At 52.3% G+C, this 25964-nt stretch overlaps 2 protein-coding genes across 4 annotated transcripts; both read right to left on the bottom strand.

Moving 5' to 3' along the window:
• On the bottom strand, positions 7164–19485 carry SOAT2 (sterol O-acyltransferase 2). Of its 2 annotated transcripts, none has more exons than XM_021091697.1 (15): positions 19181–19485; positions 18173–18228; positions 17558–17694; positions 17202–17261; positions 16739–16846; positions 14563–14839; positions 14068–14137; positions 13117–13201; positions 12560–12605; positions 12217–12346; positions 11669–11766; positions 9533–9631; positions 8755–8890; positions 7792–7937; positions 7164–7590 (listed from the first exon to the last, which is right to left on the bottom strand). In XM_021091697.1, exons 1-15 carry the CDS (start codon positions 19299–19301, stop codon positions 7540–7542), a joined length of 1620 nt encoding a protein of 539 aa, XP_020947356.1. In that variant the 5' UTR covers positions 19302–19485; the 3' UTR covers positions 7164–7539. The 2 variants fall into 2 exon arrangements, with proteins under 2 accessions (XP_020947356.1, XP_003126232.3); XM_003126184.5 differs by having other exon boundaries at positions 19193–19408.
• On the bottom strand, positions 21201–25542 carry IGFBP6 (insulin like growth factor binding protein 6). 2 transcript variants are annotated; one of them, XM_005652513.3, is made up of 4 exons: positions 24647–25542; positions 22582–22754; positions 22304–22423; positions 21201–21524 (listed from the first exon to the last, which is right to left on the bottom strand). In XM_005652513.3, the coding sequence occupies exons 1-4, from the start codon at positions 24972–24974 to the stop codon at positions 21402–21404; spliced, it is 744 nt and encodes a 247-aa protein (XP_005652570.1). In that variant the 5' UTR covers positions 24975–25542; the 3' UTR covers positions 21201–21401.

Genomic DNA, 25964 nt, shown 5'->3' with positions numbered 1-25964 from the left:
GACCATTTGGGGGAAAAAGGGTTTTTCTATTCATAAATTACTAATAATTCCCCTATAAACTTGTTATTCTTCTTATAAATGGTATCTAATTTCTTCCAAATAATATCTTTCAAGAGTACTCATAATCTGAGCTCCAAGGCCTAATCTTTTTTTTGTTTTGTTTTTTTTGGTCTTTTTGCCTTTTCTAGGGCCGCTCCCATGGCATATGGACCATATGGAGGTTCCCAGGCTAGGGGTCTAATTAGAGCTGTAGCCACTGGCCTACACCAGAACCACAGCAACGTGGGATCCGAGCCACGTCTGTGACCTATACCACAGCTCACAGCAACGCCAGATCCTTAACCCACTGGGCAAGGCCAGGGACCGAACCTGCAACCTCATGCTTCCTAGTCGGATTCGTTAACCACTGAGCCATGATGGAAACTCCACCAAGGCCTAATCTTAAAGAGTTTTATTTATCTGAAAAATAACTTAAACAACAGTAAAAAAAAAAAAAAGCAATTAAAAAAAGTCCTTATTTTCAACTCGAGGCAAAGCCAGAAAGCAAAAACAAAAATAAAATCTTCAAATTCCTTGCATTATCTCCATCTGAGAAGTATTTTTAAGAGCGAGCTAGAAAGACAGGCCATAAAACACATAATTACCTGTTTTTCTCCAGCTCTATAAAACTGATGCTTCTTTTCTTCCAGTCCCAAAATTTAGCCTCAGAATCTCTGGATACAATATGGTGGTCTCTTGCTTCTTCTCTTCCATCAACAAGCCGCACAGCTCCTGCTATGTGTAAGTCCTTTCCCTGCCTTCAAAAAGCCTACCTAAGAAGTTCTCTTGTGGCCCAGTGGGTTGGGGACCTGGCATTGTCACTGCAATGGCTTGAGTCACTGCTGTGGTGCAGGTTTGATCCCTAGCTCAGGAACTTCCACGTGCTGTAGGTTTGGCAAAAAAACAAAACAAAAAACCTGCCTAAGATTGAGGCAGTCACCCTTCAGCTGGGGCCTGACCCTGCTCCAGGGCCTTTGCACCTGCTGTCCCCTTTGGCCTCAGTGTTCATCCATCTGCACGGTTCCCTTTCTCATTGCCTTTAGGGTATTTTTTATTTTATTCTTTATTTTTAAAAAATTTTTTGTCTTTTTGCTTTTTCTAGGGCCACACCCATGGCAGATGGAGGTTCCCAGGCCAGGGGTCTAATTGGAGCTACAGCTGCCGGCCTACACCACAGCCACAGCAAAGTGGGATCCGAGCCGCATCTGAGACCTACACCACAGCTCACGGCAACGCCGGATCTTTAACCCACTGAGCAAGGCCAAGGATTGAACCTGCAACCTCATGGTTCCTAGTTGGATTCATTATTTTATTTTTTTTTATTTTATTTTTTGTCTTTTTGCTATTTCTTGGGCCGCTCCCGTGGCATATGGAGGTTCCCAGGCTAGGGGTCGAATCGGAGCTGTAGCCACCGGCCTACACCAGAGCCACAGCAACACAGGATCTGAGCCGTGTCTGCAACCTACACCATAGCTCACGGCAACGCCGGATCGTTAACCCACTGAGCAAGGGCAGGGATTGAACCCGCAACCTCATTGTTCCTAGTCGGATTCATTAAGCACTGAGCCACGACGGGAACTCCGCCTTTAGGTTTTTGTTCAACTGCCATCTCCTTAGTGAAGCCTTCCTTGAATATTTAATTTAAAATTACAGTTTCAGAGTCGCCTGTTGTTGTTTAGCAGGTTAAGAACCCGACTAGTATCCAAGAGGATGCAGGTTGGATCCCTGGCCTCACTCGGTAGGTTAAGGGTCCGGCATTGCTGTGAGCTGCAGCGTAGGTTGAAGATGGGGCTCGGATCTGGCTTTGCCATGGCTGTGGTATAGGCTGGGAGGTGCAGCTCTCATTCGACCTCTAGCCTGGAAACTTCCATATGCTGCAGGTGCGGCTGTTAAAGAAAAAAATAAAATTACGTTTTCACCATCTAGCACTTGCGGTTCCTTTATCTGCTCTGGTTTTTGTTGTTGTTGTTGTTCGGCTGCGCTTGTACGATGTGGAAGTTCCTGGGCCAGAGATCGAATCTGAGCCACAGCTGCCACCTATACCTCAGCATCCACCTGAGCCTCAGCAGTACAAAGCTAGATCCTTAACTGTTGGGCCAGCAGGGAACTCCTGCATAGCCTGTTTTTCTCCCCAGCATGTATAGGCATCTGGCATACTTTAAATTTTATTTAATATATATGTACTTAGTTAGTTATTCACTTTTTTACTTACTCTCTTCACCCCCTGCCCAGTCTCACCCGACTAGAATGTAAGGAATACCATCATCATTATTGTTGTTATTATTATTTTGCTTTTTAGGGTCACACCTGCAGCATGTGGGAGTTCCTGAGCTAAGGGTTGAATCGGAACTGCAGCTGCCAGCCTACACCAACAGCCACAGCTTGGCCGTCCGAGCCACATCTGCTACCTACATCTTTAACCCACTGAGCGAGGCCGGGCTCATAGATACTCGTTGGTTTCATTACAGCTGATCCACAACAGGAACTCCAAGAATGCCGTTTCTACAAGTCACCGTCTCCCTAATTTTATGCCCCAAATGCAATGATTCTGTGCTTTCTCTTCTAGACTGATGGACTTTTGGTTCTTGCAATCCAGCTTCCACATGTTAGAGAAATCCAGTAGTCTGATGGCCTAGTTTTAATAAAATAATAAATTCATTTTTAGCAAATTCTCTGGTGCCAAGGCCAATTAGCTTGCACATTTCCTTAGTTTGTAACGCGTTATTGTTAGCTTTTTCTTACGACCATATACATTTTATTTTAAAATTTTATTTTATTTTTTGCCTTTTCTAGGGCCATACCCGTGACATATGGAGGTTCCCAGGCTAGGGGTCTAATCAGAGCTGTAGCCACCGGCCTACACCACAGCCACAGCAACACAGAATCTGAGCCGTGTCTGCAACCTACACCACAGCTCAGGGCAACGCTGGATCCTTCACCCACTGAGCGAGGCCAGGGATCAAACCTGCATCTTCATGGACACTATGTCGGGTTCTTAACCCACGGAGCCACAGCAGGAACTCCGTCTTTCTTTTTTGGCCACCCCATGGCAGGGTTCTGAGGTGCAGTTGCAGAATGCTGGATCCTTTAACCCACTGTGCCGGGCCAGGCATCGAACTTCTATCTTGGTGCTGCAAGGATGCTGATGATCCCTTTGCATCACAGCGGGAACTCTGGTTTGATGTATTCTAATGCAGTGGTTCTCAAAGTATGGCTCATAGTTCGGCAGCATCAGTACTCCCTGGGAACTGGTTAGTAATGCGAATTCTCAAGTCCCACCCCAGAGCTCATGAATCAGAAACTCCTAGGGTGGGGTTCAGCCATCCATATTTACAAGCCCCGGAGGTGGTTCTAATGCATGCTCAATTGTGAGAACCATGTTCGAAGGGGATTTTTCACTCCCATCTCTAGCATTTGCCTCTCTCTTTTTGTTTTTGTTTTTTTAGGGCTGCACCTGCAGCCTATGGAAGTTCCCAGGCTGGTCAATGGTCAAATCAGAGCTGCAGCTGCCAGCCTACACCACAGCCACAGCAATGTGAAATCCAAGCTGTGTCTGTGATCAACTCCATAGCTCACAGCAACACTGGATCCTTAACCCTCTGAGCGAGGCCAGGGATTGAACCTGCGTCCTCATGGATACTAGTTGGGTTTGTAACCCACTGAGCCACGATGGGAGCTCCAACATGTGCCTCTCTTTAGCCATATTGCTGTTGGGCCCAGTGGAAAGCATACACAAATGAAGGCTTGGACTTGGGATTTACCATGGGGAAGGCCTGGTGTGGAAACCCAGGGAGGAGCTTCCTCATTCTCACCACCCAGGAGCCTGGAGACCAGCTCCGGAGAGTCCCTGAGCAGAGGTCAGGACTGTGGGGATACTGGAAGACCATGACTCAGACGGCCTTGGCCCTACAGGGATGAGGTCATAGAGTTGGTTTTCCTGCCTACCAGACGGCACAGGAGCCACCAAAGAGTATGACAACTTAAGAAAATATTGAGAGCAGTTAAAGAGATCCGAGACCAGAAAATACTTTCTGGAACTAAAAACCATCATTTTCAACAACAAAAAAATCAGCCTATTTATTGAAAGCAAGAAGTCTGGTCCCTGCCGGCACTCAAATTAGTGGCTTGGAAGAATAAGTGGAAAAATATTTCAAAGCACAGAGCGAATAATACGAAGAGATGGAAATAAATAATGAGGAAAATATGAGACTTGGAGAATACATCCAGTAGTCTTAACATTCGAATATGTTCGTTCCAAAAGAAAGAAAAGGCATAAATGGAGGAGAGGCAATAATTTAAAAATAGAGGAATATTTTGCCAACCTGAAGAAAATTCTGAGCTTGCCCAGAAAGAGCACCAAAGATACAAAAAGAGAAGACAAACATCAAAGCACAGAATTCCTGAATTCCAAGATTAAAGATATTTTCAAGCATCTAGACAGAAGGAGCAAGTTATTGACAAAGGGAAAAGAATCAGATTAACACACTTTTTGTCTGTAACACCAGAAGCTAAAAGTGAGTATACAGGAGAAAAGGAGGGCTCCTTAGGATCTCATATCCAGTTAAGGAAGCATTCACCTTCCATTAGTGCAAAAGAAAGGTACAGGGAGATATAAAGGATTCAAGGAATATACCAACCCCATAGCTCACCTGAGGGAAACACTCCAGAAAAATTGAGAGAACAGAGAAGTCAGGATGGAGGAAAATGAAAAGGAGAAAAGACAAGGAGTGAAACAAACGTGGCAAAATAGTATTCTGTTAAACGTTCATGGACAGGAGTTCCCGTCGTGGCTCAGCAGAAAGGAATCCGACTAGGAACCATGAGATTGTGGGTTCTACCCCTGGCCTCGCTCAGTGGGTTAAGGATCTGGCATCACCATGAGCTGTGGTGTAGGTCATAGATGTGGCTCGGATCTGATGTGGCTGTGGCTGTGGCGTAGGCCGGCAGCTGTAGCTCTGATTTGACCCCTAACCTGGGAAAAGCCACATGCCGCAAGTGTGGCCCTTAAAAAGCAAAAAACAAAACAAAACAACAGAACAGAACAACAGTTCACGTACATTGATGGGCATCTAATTCTATCTAGAACTGCAGATACTATGCTCTTTCTGCAAGACCTAGGAATTGGTGGGAGAGGTAAGTAGAAGTATTCTAAAGGTTTCTCTTATTGAGGTGGATGTGGCAGGAAATCAGATATCTTAATGGAAGAAATAATTGGTATATTTTCAAATGATAGTGAAGAAATATGTATTTGGGGGTTCCTGTTGTGGCTCAGGGGGTTAAGAACCCGACTAGTGTCCACGAGTATGTGGGTTCGATCCCTGGCGTCTCTCAGTGTGTTAAGGGTCTGGTGTTGCCGCAAGGTGAGGTGTAGTTTGCAGTGTGGCTCAGATCTGGCGTAGCTGTGGCTGTGATGTAGCTCCAATTCGACCCCTAGCCCAGGAATTCTATATGCCACAGGTATGGCCATACAAGGAAAAAAAAAAAAATCAAACAGTAAAAACATAGAATGATTCAAGAACATACAATAGGAGTTGCCATCGTGGCTCATCGGTTATCAAAACCAACTGACATCCTTGAGGACTTAGGTTTGATCCCCGGCCTCGCTCAGTGTTAAGGATCTGGCATTGCCATGAGCTATGGTGTAGGTCACTGGTGTGACTCGGATCCTGCGTTGCTGTGGCTCTGGTGTGGTTCTGGTTTAGGCTAGTGGCTACAGATCCGATTTGACCCCTAGCCTGGGAATCTCCATATGTCACAGGTATGACCCTAAAAAGACAAAAATAAAAAAAAATGAAAAAGAAAAGAACTGAAATAAAATGTGCCATTCATTCCATTTGTGGAATCATAATTAATTCAGAATATGATATAAAGGAGGGAAAGGGAACAAAGAATAGATGGGACAAATAGAAAATGATAGAAAGATGGTAGGTTTAAACCATATCAATAATCTTATTAAGAAGAAAAAAAGACACTCAGGAGTTCCTGTTATTGCTCAGCTGGTTAAGAACCTGGCATAGTGTCCGTGAGGATGCAGGTTCAATCCCTGGCCTTGCTCATTGGGTTAAGGATCCGGTGTTGCTGCAAGCTCTGGCGTAGGTCACAGAAGCAGCTCAGATCCCAAGTTGCTGTGGCTGTGGCTTAGGCCTGCAGCTGCAGCTCTGATTCGACTCCCAGCCTGGGAACTTCCATATGACACAAGCATGGCTGTTAAAAAAAAAAAAAAAAGAAGAGAGAGAGAGAGAGATACTCCCAACCTCTTTTATTTATTTTTATTTTTTTATTTTTTTGGCTGCCCTACAGTATGTGAAGTTCCCCGGCCAGAGATCAGATCTGAGCCACAATTTCGACCTGTGCCACAGCTGCAACAATGCTAGATCCTCAGCCCACTGTGCTGGGGATCAAACTTGTGTCTCAATGCTACAGAGACGCCGCCAGTCCTGTTGTACCACACCAGAACTCCAAGACAGTCCTAATTTAAATGCCCATTTTATAGCTGTGGAGACTGAGGCTCGTGAAGTTTAAAGAGTTGGCTAAGGTCTTACAGGACGTTCTCTCTTGGGTCTGCTGCAGGAGGGGAGGGCTATGTGCTCTCTCAAAATGTGCTAGAAAATTCCAAGAACAGAAGGATTAAAGGGTTGCGGAAACGTAAGCTGAAGGAATAGAGGAGGCGTGTGTGAGGCTGGGGTTTGGAGGGATGGGGGTGGCACAGAAAAGGTCAGGGAGGATGTCACCCAAGACCCTCAGCCCCTCGCATCACAAAACCTACCCTCTGCAGACCCAAGCCTACAATCATGCCTGTCAAAAGCGGGTCTTCAGAGTTCCCATCATGGCTCAGTGGTTAATGAATCAGACTAGGAACCATGAGGTTTCGGGTTCAGTCCCTGGCCTTGCTCAGTGGGTTAAGGATCGGCGTTGCCATGAGCTGTGGTGTGGGTCGCAGACATGGCTCAGATCTCATGTTGCTGTGGCTGTGGCATAGGCCGGTGGCTACAGCTCTGATTTGACCCCTAGCCTGGGAACCTCCATATGCCACGGGAGCGGCCCTAAAAAGACAAAAAGACGGAGAAAAAAAAAAAAAAGAGTGGGTCTTCAACAAATGATGAATGAAGAAATAAACAAGTGAATACAAATAGACAGTTTATTATTGCTTTGGAGAGAGTACAAAGAAAAAACCCATCCCAGTTGCTCTAAGTCACCCCACATTCACCCGTTCTGTGAGGTCCTTCAAGTCTCCCCAACTCTGAACAGCCATGAAGTGAGAGGGGGCCCTTGCCCCATCCATGGATGGGGGCTCAAGAACCACCATTCTGAGCCTGTGCTCGCCTGTCCACAGGTCCACAGAGCTCAGTCCCTGGAGTTCCCTGGGGGAGGGGGGCAGGCATGGCAGGCCCCCTTGACCCAGAGCTAGGTCTGGGGATGCAGAGAGGAACCCCGGTCCCAGGCTTTACAGGCTCAGAAGAACTTGGTGGTGTCCTCTGGGCAGTGAGGATGCTCTGACCTCTAGGTATGGCAGGACCAGGATCGAGGGGTCACCAGCCCCCAGAAGGTTGTCTGTGTCAGAGAAAGATGAGTGTGAATAAGGTCCTTCCTTGTGCCACCCTGCACATCTCAGACCTGGGTGCCCATTACCTCCAAACCAGCACCTAGCCCCTGACTATGGCTGTTGAGTTGGACCATATAGGGGGCTGGCTGCTGGGAAGGGCAGATGTGTCCTCCTGGGTGGGGAGTGGAGTGAAGGTCACGGTTCCTTACCTGGGTCAGGGGGCAGTGACGCCGTGCGTACCACTCCTGGCAGTACAGGCTGACCAGGATGCCCTGGCCCAGAAAGAGCATGGTCCATATGAGCACGTTCCACGCCGGGCCGGTGTGCTGGTCGTGCATCGTGAAGTTCAGCAGCCCTGATGCAGAGGAAAGGTTGTCACCCCAGCCCCAGACACCTGCATCTTATCTTCCTGGCTGCTTTCCCGTCTCAGGGCACAGGGAAGAGTTGGAACAGGAAGGCATCACTGGGGAAGATCTTGAACCCAGCTCCGGAAACCCACAGAGGTCTCAAGCATCTCATTTAAAACCGGGAAAGGATTGGAGTTCCCATCGTGGCGCAGTGGTTAATGAATCTGACTAGGAACCATGAGGTTGCGGGTTTGATCCCTAGCCTTGCTCAGTGGGTTAAGGATCCGGCGTTGCCATGAGCTGCGGTGTGGGTCGCAGACGTGGCTCAGATCCCACGTTGCTGTGGCTGTGGCACAGGCTGGTGGCTACAGCTCTGATTAGACCCCTAGCCTGGGAATCTCCATATGCCATGGGAGCGGCTCAAGAAAAAACAGGCAAAGAGACAAAAAACAAACAGAAAAAACAGGAAAGGATTCCTCAGCTTACAGGTCAATATCCTGGATCTCATACTAAACTTTCCTCCAGTTTCCTCCCCTTTGGCTCCCTTTATGGGTGCCCTGCTCAGATGCTCCCCTCCAGCCAGAAACCTTCCCCCACATCCCCCAGGATATGCCTTGCTGCCTCCTGAGGCTGCCTCCCTCCCCGATCCCAAGTACTTCCTACCCCAGCTCTCACACAAAACGCTCATGCCTTTCCCCGGAAGGCACACGCATCCCCTTCTGAACTGGGTACATGGCCTCCCCCATCAGCCTGGAATCTTCAGGACTCCAGGCCTCCTCCCTCTGGATGTCTCTCCCTCCAGTGGCACACAGAGGCCAAGCTCACCTCCAAAGACAAGGAAGAGCACCAGCATGACAGGGTAGAAGAATCCCAGGACGAAGCAGAAGATGTACTCATGGACCAGGGCAGAGACCAGGAACACGCTCAGCATGGCTGCCCCTCGGGCACGGCCACCGAGGAGCTGGCAGGGGCCAGAGAGGAGGGAGGAGTGAGTCTCCCTAAGCCCTTTCCACAAAGAGCCCTCTCCCTAAAGAAGCCAGGAGGGTGTGTATTATGATGGAAAGAATGCAAAATTTGGGGTCAGAAAGGCTGACGTCATTTAAGAGCATTAAGGTCCATTGGTCTTAGATGCAATTTTTTGGGGCTGCATCATGGGATTCAAAAGCTCCCAGGCCAGGGATCAAACCCCTGCCATAGCAGCGACCCAAGTCGCTGCAGTGACAACACCAAATCCTTAACCTGCTGGGCCACCAGCCATCTCCTTCAGATGCAATTTTCAAAAGAAGCCATAATAATATGTACTTCTCAGGATTTATGTACCACTTACGTAGTATGTGAAAATACTTGGTAACTGAAAATTGCTATATGCATATTTCTTAGGAGGCTAAGGAAGGGAGACATGCCCTGTGGAGGAGACTGAGGACCAGGAGGGAGGATATTTGATCACAGGAAAGGGCTTTCTGCCTATTGGGCTGGGGAGACTCCGGGCAGAGGGACGTCAAAGGGATCCTTGGATCTGGAGAAGATGCGTGGTGCGGACGGAGGGAAGGAGAGGCTGTCCCAGAGAGGGTCCCTTAACTGTGACAGTGGAGGGGGTCCGTACCCACAGCGCATCCTGATACACGTAGCTGTACAGCCAGTCATGGACCACCACGTTCCAAGTGCGGTAATAGTTCGAGAAGGAGGTTGAGTTCCACCAGTCCTGGGGAGGTGGTGGGGGGGGGTCGGTGAGCATCCCGGCCCTGTCTCTGCCCCAGCCCCAGCCGCTTCCCCCTGCTTCCTGCTCCCCAGCCCCAGCGCAATGTTCTCCGCCAGGGCTGGCTCCCGGCAGGAGAGAGACAGCAAGACTCCCCCTGATTCCCTCTTCAGGACAGGGGGTCCCTGCCCGCCTCCTAGTCTCCCTCTCAGGAGAAGAAGTTTCCCAAGGACCACCCACAAATCAGCTGTGGTCAGGAGGTGGAGGGGTGACCTGAGAACCGCAGGAGCACACTGGATGGCACAGCTGAGACTGAAACCATGCCCCCCCCCCAGGGCTAACAGAAACTGCTGACCAACAGACCTTCTCCAGCTTGTCTTACAGAACAGCAGGTAAGGGAGCAGCTTGTGAAAAACCCTTCTGCCGGAGTTCCCATTGTGGCTCAGTGGTTAACGAATCTGACTAGGAACCATGAGGTTGCGGGTTTGATCCCTGGCCTTGCTCAGTGGGTTAAGGATCGGCATTGCTGTGAGCTGTGGTGCAGGTCACAGACGTGACTCAGATCCCACGTTGCTGTGGATGTGGCATAGGCCGGCAGCTATAGCTCTGATTAGACCCCTAACCTGGGAACCTCCATATGCCTAGGGAGCAGCTCTAGAAAAGGCAAAAAGACAAAAAACGACAACAAAAAAACCCTTCTGCCTTCACTGACCAACCCTTCATTTTTTTTTTTTTTTGACTCCCTACCCCCCCACCCCACCCCTGCCAATAGATAACACATCTATGTATGGGTCATTTCCAGGAATTTGAAGTTGGCACCTGTCTACTTCAAGCCGGCTAAGACTGGTTGGGACCACCAAAATAAACTGGGCCTGAAATGGGGCCTGTGCAGGTGTCTGATGACCTTTTGACATCAGCGGGCCTAAAACTCCATCCTTAGATTATGCTGACTGCCTCCATTTTTTTTCTTTTTTTTGGCCACCCCTTGGCACATGGGCCAGATCTCAGCCACAGCCTCGACCCACGTCACAGCTGTGGCAACACCAGATTCTTTAACCCACTGTGCCAGGCCAGGGATTGAACCTGCGTCCTGGTGTTGCAGAGAAGCAGCTGATCCTGTTGTGCCACAGTGGGAACTCCAAAGTGCTTCCATTTTTTTTTTTTTTTTAACATGGCTGCCGTGAAAAAGCATGCTGTAAATCAGATCATGATTGGAGTTCCGTTGTGGTGCAGCGGGAATGAATCCTACTAGTATCCATGAGGGTGCAGGTTGGATCCTTGGCCTCGCTCAGTGGGTTGGGGATCCAGTGTTGCTGTGGCTGTGGCTGTGGTGTAGGCTGACAGCTGTAGCTCCAAATCCAACCCCCATATGTCACAGGTGTGGCCCTAAAAAGCAAAAATAAGTACATAAATAGGTAAAAATTAAAAAAAAAAAATCAGGAGTTCCTGTCATGGCGCAGCAGTTAACGAATCCGACTACGAACCATGAGGTTGCAGGTTCGATCCCTGACCTTGCTCAGTGGGTTAGGGATCCGGCATTGCCATGAGCTGTGGTGTAGGTTGCAGATGCGGCTCAGATCCCTGTGTTGCTGTGGCTCTGGCGTAGGCTGGTGGCTATAGCTCGGATTAGACCCCTAGCCTGGGAACCTCCATATGCCAAGGGAGCGGCCCAAGAAACGGCAAAAAGACAAAAAAAAAAGGGGGGGGGAATCAGATCATGATTATCTCACCTTTTCTTTCCCTCCAGTCACTTTCCCCCACACCTAAGACCATCTTCCCTTCTTTAACCCATAAATATGGCAAGGCCCTGGCCTTTGAAGAGGCAAGTCTGAGTGGGTTCTCCCTTCTCCTCACTTGGCTGCGTGGTAAAGGAATCCTTTCTCGGCTGCAGATCTTGACATCTCAGCGTTTGGCCTACTGCATATTAGGCAAATGAACCTGGTTCGGTAACAACGTGACAGCCGGCATAGCCACCATCCTCCCCACAGCCTGCCCCAGCCCTTCCTGCATCCACCTCCCAAGTGTCCCAGGTCCAGGCCCCACCCGATAAAACATTCTGTCTCCAAATCGTAGCATCTCTGCGAAGGCGTTGAGCCAGCAGTGGAGGAAGGCAAAGAAGATGAGTAGCAGCATGAAAATGCCTGGAAGGTAGAGATCGGGGGCAGAGGGGAGGTGCTGTAGATCAGACTGGCCCACCCGGACCCCCCACCCCTCCCTGATCCAGGAATCCCGCAGCCAGCCACCAGGGCCCCAACTGCTGTCAATCATTTATTAATCATTCACAGATTACATTCCCTCATTCAATCCATTTGCTTGCGAGCTCCATGCCAGATGTTAGGGATATAGAGGGGAATGTCAAGGCCTCTGACCATTGGGAGCTGGCGGTGTGGTGAGAAGGTGGGGAGCGGATGGCAATCTGAAGGGAGACCTTGACAACGAGCAACCATAGGAGCTGACAGATGCAGGGGAGAGTCAGAGCGAGGTGTTGAAACTAAGAGGGAGGGGAGGGAGGAGTCCCCTGGAGGGAAGAGTTCCCTGCTAAGCCTTCCCCAGGGTGCAGCCTCCCGCAGCCCTGCCTCTGGTGGGCATACCTGGCAGGGTGGCATGCATGACGGAGAGCACCAGGGCACGAGTGCTGAAGGGCTCCCGGCTCATGTTGGCAAAAACAGGAACGCAGAGGCGGCCCAGGATGAAGCAGGCATAGAGCACGCAGCCCAGGGCCTGGGGAGGGGGTGGAGGACACATAACTTTGGAAGGAGTCACTGGCAGCTGCTGCTCTCCTTCTGGAATTGGAGTCTGGCCCAGCATCTGCCGCCACTTCCCTTCGCCCCACCCTCTGGCTTCTTCCCCAGGCCTCCCCTACTCCACTCCCAGAGATGCCCCTTCAGCCACCGTGAGTCACAGGTAGTCCTCCCTTCGAACCCATCTTCTAACCTGGGCAAAGTTCTTGGCCACATAATTCCACCTGACGTTGGGTGTCCTGCAGCAGCAATGGGGACAGTATGTTTCTCATCCTTTAATCTTGTTCCTGCCCAGGGCCGGGGCCCAGCCCCTGGGGCCCTCTCTCCTCAGCTCCCACAGGACCTGCTCAGGCCTGGGAGCAATATCTGGGGAGGTGGGGTCGAGAACTCTTTGGACCTTCCATAACAGGGATGACAAATGGATTTTTAGCCTGAGTGTCCGCTAAAGCGAGGAACCAACTGGAGTCTGCTATGGACTGAGGGCTGTCCCAGGATGCAAGAATTTCAGGGCTAAACCCGGGGCAGTCCTGGGCAAACCAGGACAGTCGGTCACCATTGTGTCACCATGGGCTGGGCAAGGAGAAAGGTAGTCTACCTGGCCCTGTTTCCCCATCTTTCTTTTGGGGTGCCTCCTGAGAAAATGGCCAGCTTCTGGGATGAGGCTGCAGACCTCAGGGAGAGGAGAGGAGAGGAGAGGGGCTGGGTCCCTGATGGGCCTGGGCATTTGGGGGAGAGGGTGCAGGGTCTTACCTGGGGTAAGTCTCCCTGTAGATGAGAGTGGGGCAGAAGAGGAAATAGAGGTAGCTGGAGAAACTGGGGGTCCGGACGCCCTCACCTGGGGAAGAGCAAGAGGGGTCCATCCGTGAGGGGGAGAGGACACAGGTGAGTGGGACACTGGGGGTGGGCAGTGGGACCAGTGAATTGGGCTGGATGGGACAGAGGTGGGGGGTGGGGTGAGGAGCTGGATCCTGAGGTGGGTTGGGGAGGTGAAACGGGGCAGGAGCTGAATCTACTAACACCCCTCTTTTGCTTCCATTCCAGGCACCCCATTTTCTGGCACATGACCCGCTGTGGCTGGAGCTTCATTTGGTGCCCACAAGGCGCACCACCCATACTCTCTCCTTCTTCTTTCTCTTTTTGCTTTTTTATTTATTTATTTTTGCTTGCTTTTTAGGCCTGCACCTGTGGCCCATAGAGGTTCCCAGGCTGGGGGTCAAATTGGAGCAGCAGCTGCTGGCCTACACCACAGCCACAGCAACACCACATCTGAGCCATGTCTGCAACCTACATCACAAATCACAGTAACACCAGATCCTTAACCCACTGAGCGAGGCCACGAATCAAACCTGCATCCTCATGGATACTAGTCAGATTCATTACTGCTGAGCCACAACGGGAGCTCCGCATTCTCTCTCCTTCCGTTTCGACTTTCTAATATAAGGCTTTCATACCATGGGTCTTTCCAGGCTAGACCTGACGATAAGAATGAACCAGAAGTCCTGGGCAGCAGAGGTGCCATCTCAAAGGTGGGACCTAAGATTACACCTAATGACTAAGGTCCACAGAGCCCCGTTGGAGGCCAGAGCTGCCCTGTGGGCAAGACGGGCTTAGGAAGTTGGAGCTTTTTTGAAGATCCTGCGCCAGCTTCATTCAAGCACTTAAGAGGACTGAGTTCACAGCAGGGCCAGTTGAAAGCCTCACCTCTTCCCGTGCCAAGCGTCCCAGGTACCGTCTCTCTCAGGAAGGAGTAGCTTTTCATCAGAAACCTGACCTGAGATGGAATGGAAAAGAGGTTAAGGTACTGTGTGGCTTCGAGCAGATCACTTAATCTCTCTGTGCTCTCATTTATGGGAGAAAGGCTGGCTGACTGTAAAATCTGTACGGCCATAGCACATACTTTATCTTTTGGTCGGACAGCAGTCAACAGTCGAACACAGGCGGCTGCTGGGATGAATCGAGGGTAAATGGGTACCGGAAAGGCTGGGACCTCGGGCCAGCCAACCTCTTGTGACTCTGCGTAGTCGGATAATATTTGCGTAGTACTGTCCGTTCGTTTACATTTCCTTGCAGCTTATTGGTTGGCTCAAATCCCTCTCAAAGGACTCCACCCCCGGTAACTAGCTCCGCCCCCACCAATAGAGTGTCCAATGCCTTCCCTCCCAGCTGCCCCACCCCACCATTGGTCCCACCCATCACCTGCTCAAAGACTAGGACACAGCGCGATGCCGGGGGGAGCTGATACTCCACAGCTACGTGGACCGGGAGGATGCCTAGCACCGCAGTGTGGGCGGCCAGCAGCACGCAGCCCAGGGCCACCCGCAGCATCCTGGCCCCTCCGGCCTGGGGCCTTGCCCACAGCCGCAGGGTCTGGTAGGGAACCAGCAGAGTGGACAGGAACATGGGGACCCATGTCATCAGCGCCAAGGGCAGCTGTCCGAAGTTGAAGATCAGTAGGTCAAATTCCAGCATCAGCCTTGGAGAGGGAAGGAGAAAAGTAGACAAATGTGAGGCCCATCCTCGTCCCTTTCCTCTGCAGCCAAAGCTCTTGGAAGATACATTGAGGCAACTTGCCAAGGTTGTCAGCTCCCCATCTCTGAAGGTGTTTAAGATGGTACTTCTGGAGTTCCCGTTGTGGCTCAACGGTTAATGAACCCGACTAGCATCCATGAAGACGCAGGTTCGATCCCTGGCCTCGCTCAGTGGGTTAAGGATCCAGCGTTGCCGTGAGCTCTGGTGTAGGTTGCAGACGCGGCTCGGATCCCGCGTTGCTGTGGCTCTGGCGTGGGCCGGCGACTACAGCTCCGATTGGACCCCAAGCCTGGGAACCCCCATATGCTGTGAGTGCAGCCTTAAAAAGACAAAAAGACAGAAAAAAAAAAAAAAGATGGCACCTCTGTTGCTCAGGACTTTTAGCACAGGGCATTGCCTAAGGAGACTCAGTCATGAGATGGTTTTGCTTCCAAATGACCTTTAGAGCCTTCTGTGGCAGTTACGGTGTTGCAGAAGGATTCAGTATTTTGCATATGCCACCAGTGTTAGGTTATGAGGTATTTAGAATTTAACTTGGGTTTTTTGTTAGTTTTGTACTTCTGGAGCTTCTGGAGCTGTAGGCTTGAGTTAATAGAAAGCAGGTGGCTTTTTGTTTGGCCGCACCTGTAGCATGAGGAAGTTCCCTGGCCAGGGATTGAACCCATGCCACAGCAGCGACCCGAGCCCCTGCAGTGGCAATGCCAGACCCTTAACCTGCTGAGCCAAAGAGAACTCCTGAAAGCAGGTTTTTGAGTGTTTTGTTCGCTTAGGTTAAGAGTGTATAGTTTATAACGGTGAAAAATTAGAAACAACCTACATATTCCTCAGGAAAGGACTAAATGAACAAAAGCTGGCACTTCCAGACTCTGCAGTCATTAAAAAACAATGGACCTACACAGATCTCTAAGATGGGTCATTAGGGAGTGAAAAGGAAACAATAGGTACAGAAAGTGTCTTATTAATGTAGACTTCCACGAAATACATCCTCCTGGTTTTTATATACATCTGGATGTGGATGCATGGAAACTGCCCTGGAGGAAAACTCAAAACCGTAAAAAATGTTATCTCTGGGGGCAGTCTGGAATGGAGGGGCTGGTCAAGAAGGACGGTCACTTTACAGGTATTTGCTTCTTTCACGGAGATTTGTTCCGTAGCATATTCGTGTAATTAACAACAATTTCACCAAATTTTACCAAAGTGCTTTGGCTGAACCTGTAGATCCTTGGTCCTTTTTTCACCACTTCTTAAGCCATGTGTGGTGTGAGGTGGGGGCCATGCACATCCAGACCCCCAGGGGTCTACAGCCCCCTGAGGCTCATCTCTAGAGTGGGGAGGTGCTTTGTGGGGGAAGCGATCCACCAAGGCACTTTCGTGTTGTGTCCATCTTCCTCCCAAGATGGGGAGCGCCTTACACCCAGGGTGCAGGTAGCCCCTCAGCTCTCTGCCCCCCACGGCTGATACTTAGGACAGTCTCAATGAAGCTTATCTGAACTGACCAGTGCTGACTTGGAAAGGGGTGTGGGAGAGGACGGGGCGGGCCAGTGTGTTTATATGTGCACATATATCTGCCTTAGGACGAAGGTCCAATTGAGAAGTATTTGAGTGCAGTGCAGTGTCCCCAGAGGGCGGACCCTGGGAAGACAGACCAAAGCCCATGCAAAGCTATGGAAGGAAGAAGTCCAAGAGGGCCTTTGGGGTGGGAAGGTTGTCGGAAGCCATGTTGATGCATGTCCCGTAATCCGAAGGGGCCTGTGCTGTCTCGGGCCAGTGGCTGGTAGAGCGCTAGGGACCCAGGTGGCCGGATCTGATCTGTGTGTCTATTCGGAGCGGGAACGGTGCCTACCTGCCCTCATCAATGAGGTCGATGGCCAAGGTGCTGATGATGAAGACACACAGGCCGGCAATGAACATGTGGTAGATGGTCCGGAAATGCTGCACCTCCATCAGCTCGCTGGAGGGACAGGGGCCCGAGGGTCAGTGGGAGACTCCTCAAGTTCATGCACACCAGCTCAGGCACTGATACCTGTGGGGGTGGGGCCTAGCGGTTGGGAACTTCTAGCTCAGGGCTGGGATATGGCTGGGACGTCTGTCCAAAGCCATTTCTAACCCGGACCCTTCTCATCCTGATGGCCTTTCTTCCACAGTCATACGTGGGGCAAATGGAGACACTGAACCTTAGAAGCCACCTCCAAGCCCTCCCCCAACCCCCCTAGAGCCTGAGGATGATAGATGGGGTGTCTTGGACCGTCAGCCAAAGCCCTTTCTTTTCTTCCCCTCCCCCTCCCCCTTCTTCACCCCTGACTTACTCAAGCAGGGACTTGCGGATGATGAAAACTTTTCGTTTCCCCAAGGATGGCTCCCGGGTCCTGAATTGACACAGTTGTTCTGGGTCAGGACCCAAAGGGAGAAGGCGGCGGGCAGAGGGCAGGGCCTTGCAGAAGGTCCATACTTAGGAGCCAAGGGCACTAGTAGCAGAAGGTGAGGGTTAGGGCCAGGGGGCAGGACCAGCTGGAAAGGCAGTGTCAGGAAGGCCGAGGCGATAAGAGGAGGAGAGGAAAAGCTGAACTCGGGGTCACGTGAGATGATGTCTGTGGCTCATAATCCTTACGGTGGAGGAGGCTGCTTAACTGTTCCCCAGCCCCCTGGCCCATCAGACGCTTACTTGCTCAAGGACCCTGCAGGGATGGAGGGCATCGGGCCGCCTTGTGGTGGGTAGGATTGAACAGCCTCCCACATGGCTCGATCCAGCAGCTCGGTCAGCTGGCCCTGCGCCTGCTCCAGCAACTGCGTCTTCACAGCCTATGAGACAAAGCAGGGCAGAGCCCACGGTCCCTCCATCCAGTTAGCCATCCTCTCATTCACCAGACGTTTCCTAAGCCTCCTTCTACGCCAGGCACGTTGCTAAGTGCTAGCGATGGACCGATGACAAGTACGGTTGCCGCCCAGAGGTTCCCCCCAAACTCAACTCCCTCTGGCTTCTCAGGGCAGCAGTGAGGATCCAGGAAAGATACTCCCAGTCCCTGGGTCTGAAACCCAACCACTGCATTATCTCTGACCCCACTCTCTTCCCTGTCCTGACCTCTAGCCCTGCCATCAGAAGACTGTTCACAGGCTGACTTTGGACCCCTGCCCTGATAACCTGCCTTTCAAACTCTTCCGTCTTAACCCCGGATCCGCGAGGGCTGAACCCAAAAACAAATTGTCTTTATCACCCAGCCAGTCCCCACCCCTTCCTCCCTTTACTCTAGGACCTGTCCATGTTGACCTCTGACCTCACCTGCATATGCCGGGTCCATTGTACCAAATCTGGGCCTCTGTGTGTCTCATTGTTTCCTAGGAGATGGGGTCAAAGGGGAAGAGTTAGGGTTCTGTTGCCTTGTGCAAACCCAGAGGCATCCTGTGTCCAGGCAGTGCTTTCTGTGTGCTCAGCAGCCTCCCCGCCTCCCAGCCAACAGTCAATATCTAGTATCATCAGAGGGGGGTGGCAGGCAATCAGAAGGGGAAGTTTTCGTTTGTTTGCTTTTTGCTTTTTAGGGCCAAATTTGTGGCATATGGAAGTTCCTGGGGCTAAGGGTTGAATCAGAGCTGCAGCAGCCAGCCTACACTACAGCCACAGCAACACCAGATCCTTAACCCACTGATCGAGGCCAGGGATCGAACCCACATCCTCTTGGATACCAGTCGGGTTCTTAACCTGCTGAGCCACAATGGGAACTCTGGGGAAGTTATTTTTGCAGGGGGATGAGGAGGCCCCTGGCAAGCAAGGAGCCTGATCACATTACTAGAAACGGGGACCCAGGGAGCAGGAAGCTATTCTCGCTCTCTCTCTTTTTTATCTCTTGTCGCTTTAGGGCTGCACTCGCAGTATATGGAGGTTCCCAGGCTAAGGGTAGAATCAGAGCTGTAGCTACCAGCCTACGCCACAGCCACAACAACTCAAATCTGAACCACGTCTGCCACCTACACCACAGCTCAGGGCAACGCTGGATCTTTAACCCACTGAGAAAGGCCAGGGATCGAACCGGCATCCTCATGGATTCTAGTCGGGTTTGTTAGCCTCTGAGCCAGAGCGGAAACTCCAGGAAGCTATTCTGATCACCCACTCAGGTGAAAGAGTCAAAAAGATACGGCAAAGCACTGAATATCCCTTCTCTCCTCCCCTCCCCAACTGGCTCGTTAGGTGGCAGAAGCTGGGTCGTTAGGGGGCAGAAGCTGGGTCTGTCCCAGAACAGCAAGAAGGAGTGAAGATAAACAGCAGGAGCCCCCTCTGACAGCGTATGCCCACCTCCAACCCCACCTGGGCGATCTGCACTCCCAGATCGGGGCTCCCCTTCTCTGCAGGGCTGGTCCTCCTGCTCTTTTCCTAGCCCTCCTCTCTGCCGCAGCTGGGCTGCCCTGGGCTCCATGATGTGTCTTCACCAGGCAGTGGTGGCCAGTGAGCGTTCCCTCCCTTCCTTCAAGCTTGCCTGGCCACGCTCTTATCTCCCTCGGCTCCTCTAACAGCTCCAAAGTCCTTTCAGGAGGAGGGGTTTAGAGGTTATCCAGGAAGTCAGCACCATCTCAGCCCTGGCTCCGCTCTGCTGGCTGTCACAGGCATGGACACAACCCCCCAACAAATAGCCCAACCTCCGCCCATGGGCCCATCTCCCTCCCACAGGAATGGTGGGCTCTCGACACCCATGCAAGTCGTGGGGAGGCGACCTCGCCTCTCTGAGGCTTATCACCTGGCCTGGCATCCTTCCAATCTCTTTCCAGTAGGCTGAAGGTCAGGAAGGAGCCAGAAATATCTGCAGGGATCGGTGCTCTCAGCTCCCTTAGACCATGATAAGGTGTGTGCAAGAAACTTGCTGATGACTCTGACTCTTTGTGTACGTGGGGTTTCTATCCTGATGAGCTTGGCACCTGTGACAACAGGTGGTGCCGTGGCCCCTCCAGGAAGTGCTAGGTACCAGGGCCCCTTGCACAATGGCTCCTCCCTCCACCTGCTGAGCTTAGGCGGTAGGCCAACAGGAGGCAAAACAAGCACTTATTCAGCACCTGAGGAATACCAGGTGCACTTATTCAGCACCTGAGGAATACCAGGTGCTGTCACATATGGAAGAACCAGATTTAAATCCTCCCTCGTTGATCATTTACTGGCTGTGGATCTTCAGGCAAATAACCCATATAGTTTAAGCTACGGGTTTCTCCTGTGAAAAACAGGCACCAGTCTCTACCTCACGGGGCTACTGTAAGCACCAACTGAGGTAGTCCAAGGAAAAGCAGGCAGTCCAGGGCCTGGTTCAGGGCAAGAGCTCAATAAATAATAGTTTCCTTCCTACCTTAGAAATCTATACATAGAACTTCCATATGACCCCGCAATCCCACTCTTGGGCATCTATCCGGACAAAACTCTACTTAAAAGAGACACGTGCACCCGCATATTCATTGCAGCACTATTCACAATAGCCAAGACATGGAAACAACCCAAATGTCCATCGACAGATGATTGGATTCGGAAGAGTGGTATATATACACAATGGAATACTACTCAGCCATAAAAAAGAATGAAATAATGCCATTTGCAGCAACATGGATGGAACTAGAGAATCTCATCCTGAGTGAAATGAGCCAGAAAGACAAAGACAAATACCATATGATATCACTTATAACTGGAATCTAATATCCAGCACAAATGAACATCTCCTCAGAAAAGAAAATCATGGACTTGGAGAAGAGACTTGTGGCTGCCTGATGGGAGGGGGAGGGATCGGGAGCTTGGGCTTATCAGACACAACTTAGAATAGATTTACAAGGAGATCCTGCTGAATAGCATTGAGAACTTTGTCTAGATACTCATGTTGCAACAGAAGAAAGGGTGGGGGGAAAAATGTAATTGTAATGTATACATGTAAGGATAACCTGACCCCCTTGCTGTACAGTGGGAAAAAAAAAAAAATAGTTTCCTTCCCCTTGAGAGTTCCTCTTTGTTGGGCTCCTGCTGGGGATTAACTATTAATCCTTCCTCTCCCTTTGTGTCCAAAGATCAGTCTTAGAAACAAGGTCAGGACCTCAGACCAAGGCCATGGCCTCTCCCTGCCCCCACCTTCGGCCTCTCCCTCCGTGGTGGTGGGTGGTTGGATGAGACGTGAGGCCAGGAAACCTCTGCCAGTGGCTGTCCCTGCCATTCCAAGTGTGGTGGGAAGGACCAAATGCAGTCCACAGGAGAAGAGGGTGGCTGCGGGGGCTGGATGGGATGGGGGTGATGTAGGGAGGAGGGACAGCGACTCCAGAAATGTGGGAGGTGAACACAGAAGAGACATAAGCCAGAGACCCCAACACGGCTTTATTAATACCCCACGCCAACACCAACAATCTTTCCATGCGTGAGGTCCTGGGGTGAGGGGGACAATGTGGCAGGGCCAGAAGGTAGAGTGCTGGGCCTCCGAGTTACTCATCACTCAACAAATAACCCAAGATGATGGCCCCACGCTCCTGCCGGTGGCCCTGCAGCCTCCCACCCAGCCTTAGCCGCTGCTCCCGGAGGGGCAGGGGGCGTTTCCATCACCATCTGGGGACCCGGCCAGGGGCTGGCCCATCCGATCCACACACCAGCAGGGACCTCGGCGCTGTCCCTGGGAGGAGCGGCACTGGAGAGAGAGGCGCAGGGATCAGAGGTTTGGCCAAGGCTCTGGCAGGAGGGAGGGGAGGGGCCCCATGGGTTGGGGATTCTCCTTGGACTCCTGAGCCTGGGTCGTAGTCTAAGTCTGAGCCTTCTCAGGACAGGGAGGCCCGCTGGGTTCCCTCCCTTGGCTTCTCTTCCCCACCCACCAAACTGTGGCCATACTTCTAGGCCAAAAGAGCAGTTCTCCAAGCGTGGTTCCCAAGCATCAGCATCACTAGAGACTGCCTTAGAATGTAAATTCTCATAGTTTCTGCTGTAGCTCAAGGGATCGGCAGTCTTGGGAGTGCTAGGACACAGGTTCAATCCCTGGCCTGGCACAGGGGGTTACGGATCCGGCATTGGCGCAGCTTTGGCTTAGGTTGCAACTGCAGCTTGGATCATCTGCTCTCTGGCCGGGAACTCCATGTGCCATGGGGGCGGCCAAAAAAGAAAAAAAAAAAAATGTAAATTCTCCAGCTCTGCAGGCAGGGCTCAGCCATTTGTGTTCACAGCCCTCTAAGTGGGTTCTCAGGCCCCTCGAGTTTGTGAGCCTCTGAGTCAGGCACTACTTAGGCAGTCTAACTCCTCTCCTACTGCTGCTGTTGGTTATTCTCTATGTCTGTGTGGGCCCTAAAGTTGGGAGATTCCTAAAATAGGGGCTGTGTCTTATTTCTGTCACTCCATAAGCCCCCCACCCCATGCATCCAACCCCAGGTAGGAGCTGGGATGAACAGATGGACCAAGAGAGGAGAGAAATGGCCTCACCTGCCGCTTCCGATAGAAGCCCCGGTGGTCACAATTAGGCACGTAGAGGGTGTGGGCCCCTCGGAAGACCTCGGTCTGGAGTTGCTGCAGCACTGAGTCCAGATGTCTGCGGCAAGGGCCCTGGAAGAAGCAACAGCTCCACTGCAGCGCCTGCTGGCCTCCCCCAACCAGGCTCCCAGGATCCACATGAGTGACTTCTCCAAGCCCAAGGGATCAGTCTCAGATGGGACTCTCCAGGGCTCCCCACCCCTCCTGCTCCTTCCCAGCCCCAAACGCACCATCTCAGTGTCTTGGACGCCCCCAGGATTGGGCCGGGAGGGAGTGGTAGAGGTCCCCGGACTCTTCTGTGGGTCCCTGCGGTTCACGTCCTGCGAGCGCGTGGTCCCTGCTTGGGGCTTACTCTCCTTAGGATTCTCCCCTACAGCCACAAGATGAACGGAGGAAGAAGAGGCTGGAAATCAACCAGATGTCAAAGACCACAGCCAAGTGGAAACTAGCAGGGCTTCCAGAGTAGTGATGGGGTTAAGAAGTTGGCTTCACCCCCTCCTGGCCTCAGTTTCTTTTTCTGACAAATGGTGACATTACCTTTCCTGACAATATCTCCAGACTAGTGTTAAGGTTTATAAGGGAAAAGCCTTTCGAAAAGCAAAAAATCAATTAAAAGTCAATTTTTAAAAAATCAAAGAAATATAAATCAGAATAAAAAAAAATTGAGAGGCCCTGAGCTTTGGGTGGAAAGACCTGGCAGTTCCACCAGACGCCAGCAGGGGGTGCCCCAAGCCAGGGAGATGGGGCAGAAGAGCAATGGCCGCCAGAGGGGGTCAGCAGGGACCCAAGTGGAATGTGTGTCCCCGCTGTGACCCTGCTGTGATTCAGCCCACCCTTCCCAGGCCTGAGACATGGTTACTTTGGGGGCGCTGCAGTGGGGCCTCTCTCTTCTGGTTTCCTGAGGCTCAGCCCAGCTCAACCCCACTGGTCCCAGGAGCCTGTGTGATTCAGCCCTTAAGGGGGGGGGGGGAGGGCGCAGGCAAGTTGCAAAAGTGCAGGGATGAGGGGCTTCCAGCCTTCAGGCTGTTTCTGACTCTGGAGAAAGTTTCACACATGGTACTGGGGGGCTTGGGGAGAGCTTGGGATGGGAGGGGAGAGTCCGGGAGTAGGATGAAGAAAAGACAGGGAGAAGAGCAGGCACGGCTTGGAATTTGCCCCAGCTGTAAAATGAGATCGTATGAGCCCTGAAGTGACCGACTTTCCCTCTCCAGGTCCAAAGACAAGCTCTGCTCAGTCGCCGACCCTCAAACCTGGACAGTTGCTCCCCCTACTCCTCCAAACCCAAGAACCACTTCTGCTGCAAATCCTGAGTCTGACCCCTCATCCTCCACACTCCTCAGACTTTGTCCCTCATTCCCTCTATTCAGCATCCTACTGTGACCATGCTCCGGGTCCCTCCTTTGACCCACCCAGATCAACCCTTTCTAGGAGGACCCCTAGCAGCCTGGACCCAAGCCTTTCGGAATGAAAGAAAAATCAAGTTGATTTGCCATCCTTTCCCTTCAAAGAAACCCCAGATGCCCCTGGGGTGGGGGCCATTCTCATTTCCTGCTCTCCCCAACTCCCTGCTTCCCCCCATCTTTCAGGTTCTGACTCACTTCTGTCCCACCCACCCAATGACTCAGCCTTCTATTCTCCTGTCTGGGTTAGGGTGGGGTGGGATGGGTGGAGGGTTATGAGAAGCTTTAAATCATAACTCTGGATCTGGCAGATTCCTTCTTTTCCCACCTCTATCCTAGCCTCCCCCCTTCCGCCCCCTCCCTGTAGGGGTCCCCAGCCCCTGCCCTCTGTCCCTAGTCTAGTCTGAAACAACTCTGGATTTGAGCCATCTTCTATTCTCTATCCCATGTCCAGGTGCTTTGGCCCCTCTGATATTAAGAGGAGATATCTTTCAGTGTGTGCAGGATTTGGGAGCCTGGAGTTATCTTCCCTCTTTCTCTAAGTGGAACCTGGAAACAATATCGGGGTCCTTTCTCCAGCTTGGAGGTCTAGGGCTGAAGGAGCTGGGCCGCTGTGGTATGTCCCTAAACCTTTCTCCTCAAGAGACAATAGAGGGGACAAAAAAAGCATTGGTGGCTGACACCTCCCTGCTTTATCCGCAGGGCCCCTGGCCGCACCCTAGACCTCTAGCTTCTCCCGGAAAAATGTGCGCTCCAGGATTGGAGGAGGAAGCATCATTCTGCAGACTTGCAAGACACTGAGGCTTGCAGTAGTGCCGTCGTGCATCCCTCCAGGACCCTGTCTGCAGATCTGCGGGTCTCACGTGGGCGGGGCAGGGGCGGGGCGCGGACTCACCCGAGGGCGTGCGAGCCCGGCGACAGCGGCCCCGGCCCAGCAGCAGCGCCCGCAAAGGCGCCTGATCTTCCTCCGGCGGCTGGCACTGCAGTCCTGGAGCGCAGTTAGGAGTGTAGACCCCGCACTGCTGCCCTTCCCTCCTGAGACAGCCCCCAGCTTCCGCACAGCCCTCCGTTGGCGGTCCCCCGTCCTCCTCCTCCGCGCAGCCCCCTGGACAACCCGTCTGCACCCCCTGCCCACAGCCCGGGCACTGTGCCAGGGCGCCTCCTGGGCGGGCAGCGAGCAACAGAGTTAGCAGCAGTGGCGGCAGCAGCCTGTGGGGGATCATGATCGGGATTTTTGCCCCTTCCACTCTTCCCAGAGCAGCCGAAGCGCAGCTGCTGCCCGCCGCCGCCCCTCTGCCTTAAGTAGCCGCCGGCGGGGGCCGGGCCCTTTAAGAGCCAGGTGAAGGGGGGGTGGAGAAGGCAGGGGCATTCCCTAAACTGGGTGGGACTGGAGAGGCCCCCCCTCCACCTGGGTCCTCCCCACTCTTCTCTACCTCCTCCCTTCCCAGCTTCTGTTTATTTCCCAAATTACGCTGATTTTTCTTGCTTTGTTCCCGGGAATCTCGCCCGGAATTTGGGAGCTGGACAGCTGGCTGGCGGCACTGGAGCGTGGGGAGGGGTGGAAGAAGAGGATGGGAGTTGGGATGAAGGGGAAAACCTGAAACCCGTTTCGAGTGGTCTGTGTGTCGAGGCTGAAGGAGACACTGGGGATTCCGGTGGGGAGTGAGAAGGTGACGGATTTAAGTGGACGGAGAAGCCATGGTGTGGGGGGGTCATGAGAGGGACGTGGGCGAAAGGAAAGAAAGAGGCGCAGATGATGGAGAAAGGACTCTTGGGAGAACCAACTGCTGATGGGAGAAAGTAAACCGAGGGAGAGGAGAGGAAGAGCAAAGCGGAGGGAGGGGCTAGGGAAGGTCTCCCAGAGAGGTGACTGAGGGGGAGGCGGGTGTTGGGGACCAGACTGGGGTAAGATGCTGGAAGGGGTCGGGGGAAGCAAAGGGTGGCGTGGGGGGATGGAGGGGGAGGCACGTCTTGAATGAACTGTCGGAAATCCCAGCCTGGTGGTGGGGCGGGGGAAGCCTGGAAGGATTGCAGCCCCCTCCCCGCCCCCGCCCCCTAGTGTGCAGCAGAACTGGCTGAACCTTTGGGAGGTAGGGACACGGAGTATAGGGGGAGGGATTTAGAAGAACCCATCCTCTGGGGGCTCTTAGGGACAGCGGCCAGAGAGCAGCCCTCACCCCACCCCGTCCTTCATCCAGGTCAGCCCGCCCCTC

Source organism: Sus scrofa, chromosome 5 (assembly GCF_000003025.6).
Source record: "Sus scrofa isolate TJ Tabasco breed Duroc chromosome 5, Sscrofa11.1, whole genome shotgun sequence".
In the NCBI taxonomy this organism is placed as follows: Eukaryota; Metazoa; Chordata; class Mammalia; order Artiodactyla; family Suidae; genus Sus; species Sus scrofa.
Note: the sequence above shows the minus strand (reverse complement) of the source record. Positions and strands in the feature narration are given on the sequence as shown.

Coding starts and splice junctions, on each gene's coding strand:
- SOAT2 (XM_021091697.1), bottom strand. CDS start 19,301: ATGGAGCCCAGGGCAGCCCAGCTGCGGCAGAGAGGAGGGCTAGGAAAA. Junction 9,632..11,668: donor GAGACAGAATGTTTTATCGG/GTGGGGCCTGGA, acceptor CCACCTCCCCAG/GACTGGTGGAACTCAACCTC. Junction 7,591..7,791: donor GTCACTGCCCCCTGACCCAG/GTAAGGAACCGT, acceptor TCTCTGACACAG/ACAACCTTCTGGGGGCTGGT.
- IGFBP6 (XM_005652513.3), bottom strand. CDS start 24,974: ATGATCCCCCACAGGCTGCTGCCGCCACTGCTGCTAACTCTGTTGCTC. Junction 22,755..24,646: donor CCGGGCTCGCACGCCCTCGG/GTGAGTCCGCGC, acceptor GTTGATTTCCAG/CCTCTTCTTCCTCCGTTCAT. Junction 21,525..22,303: donor GCTTCTATCGGAAGCGGCAG/GTGAGGCCATTT, acceptor CTCTCTCTCCAG/TGCCGCTCCTCCCAGGGACA.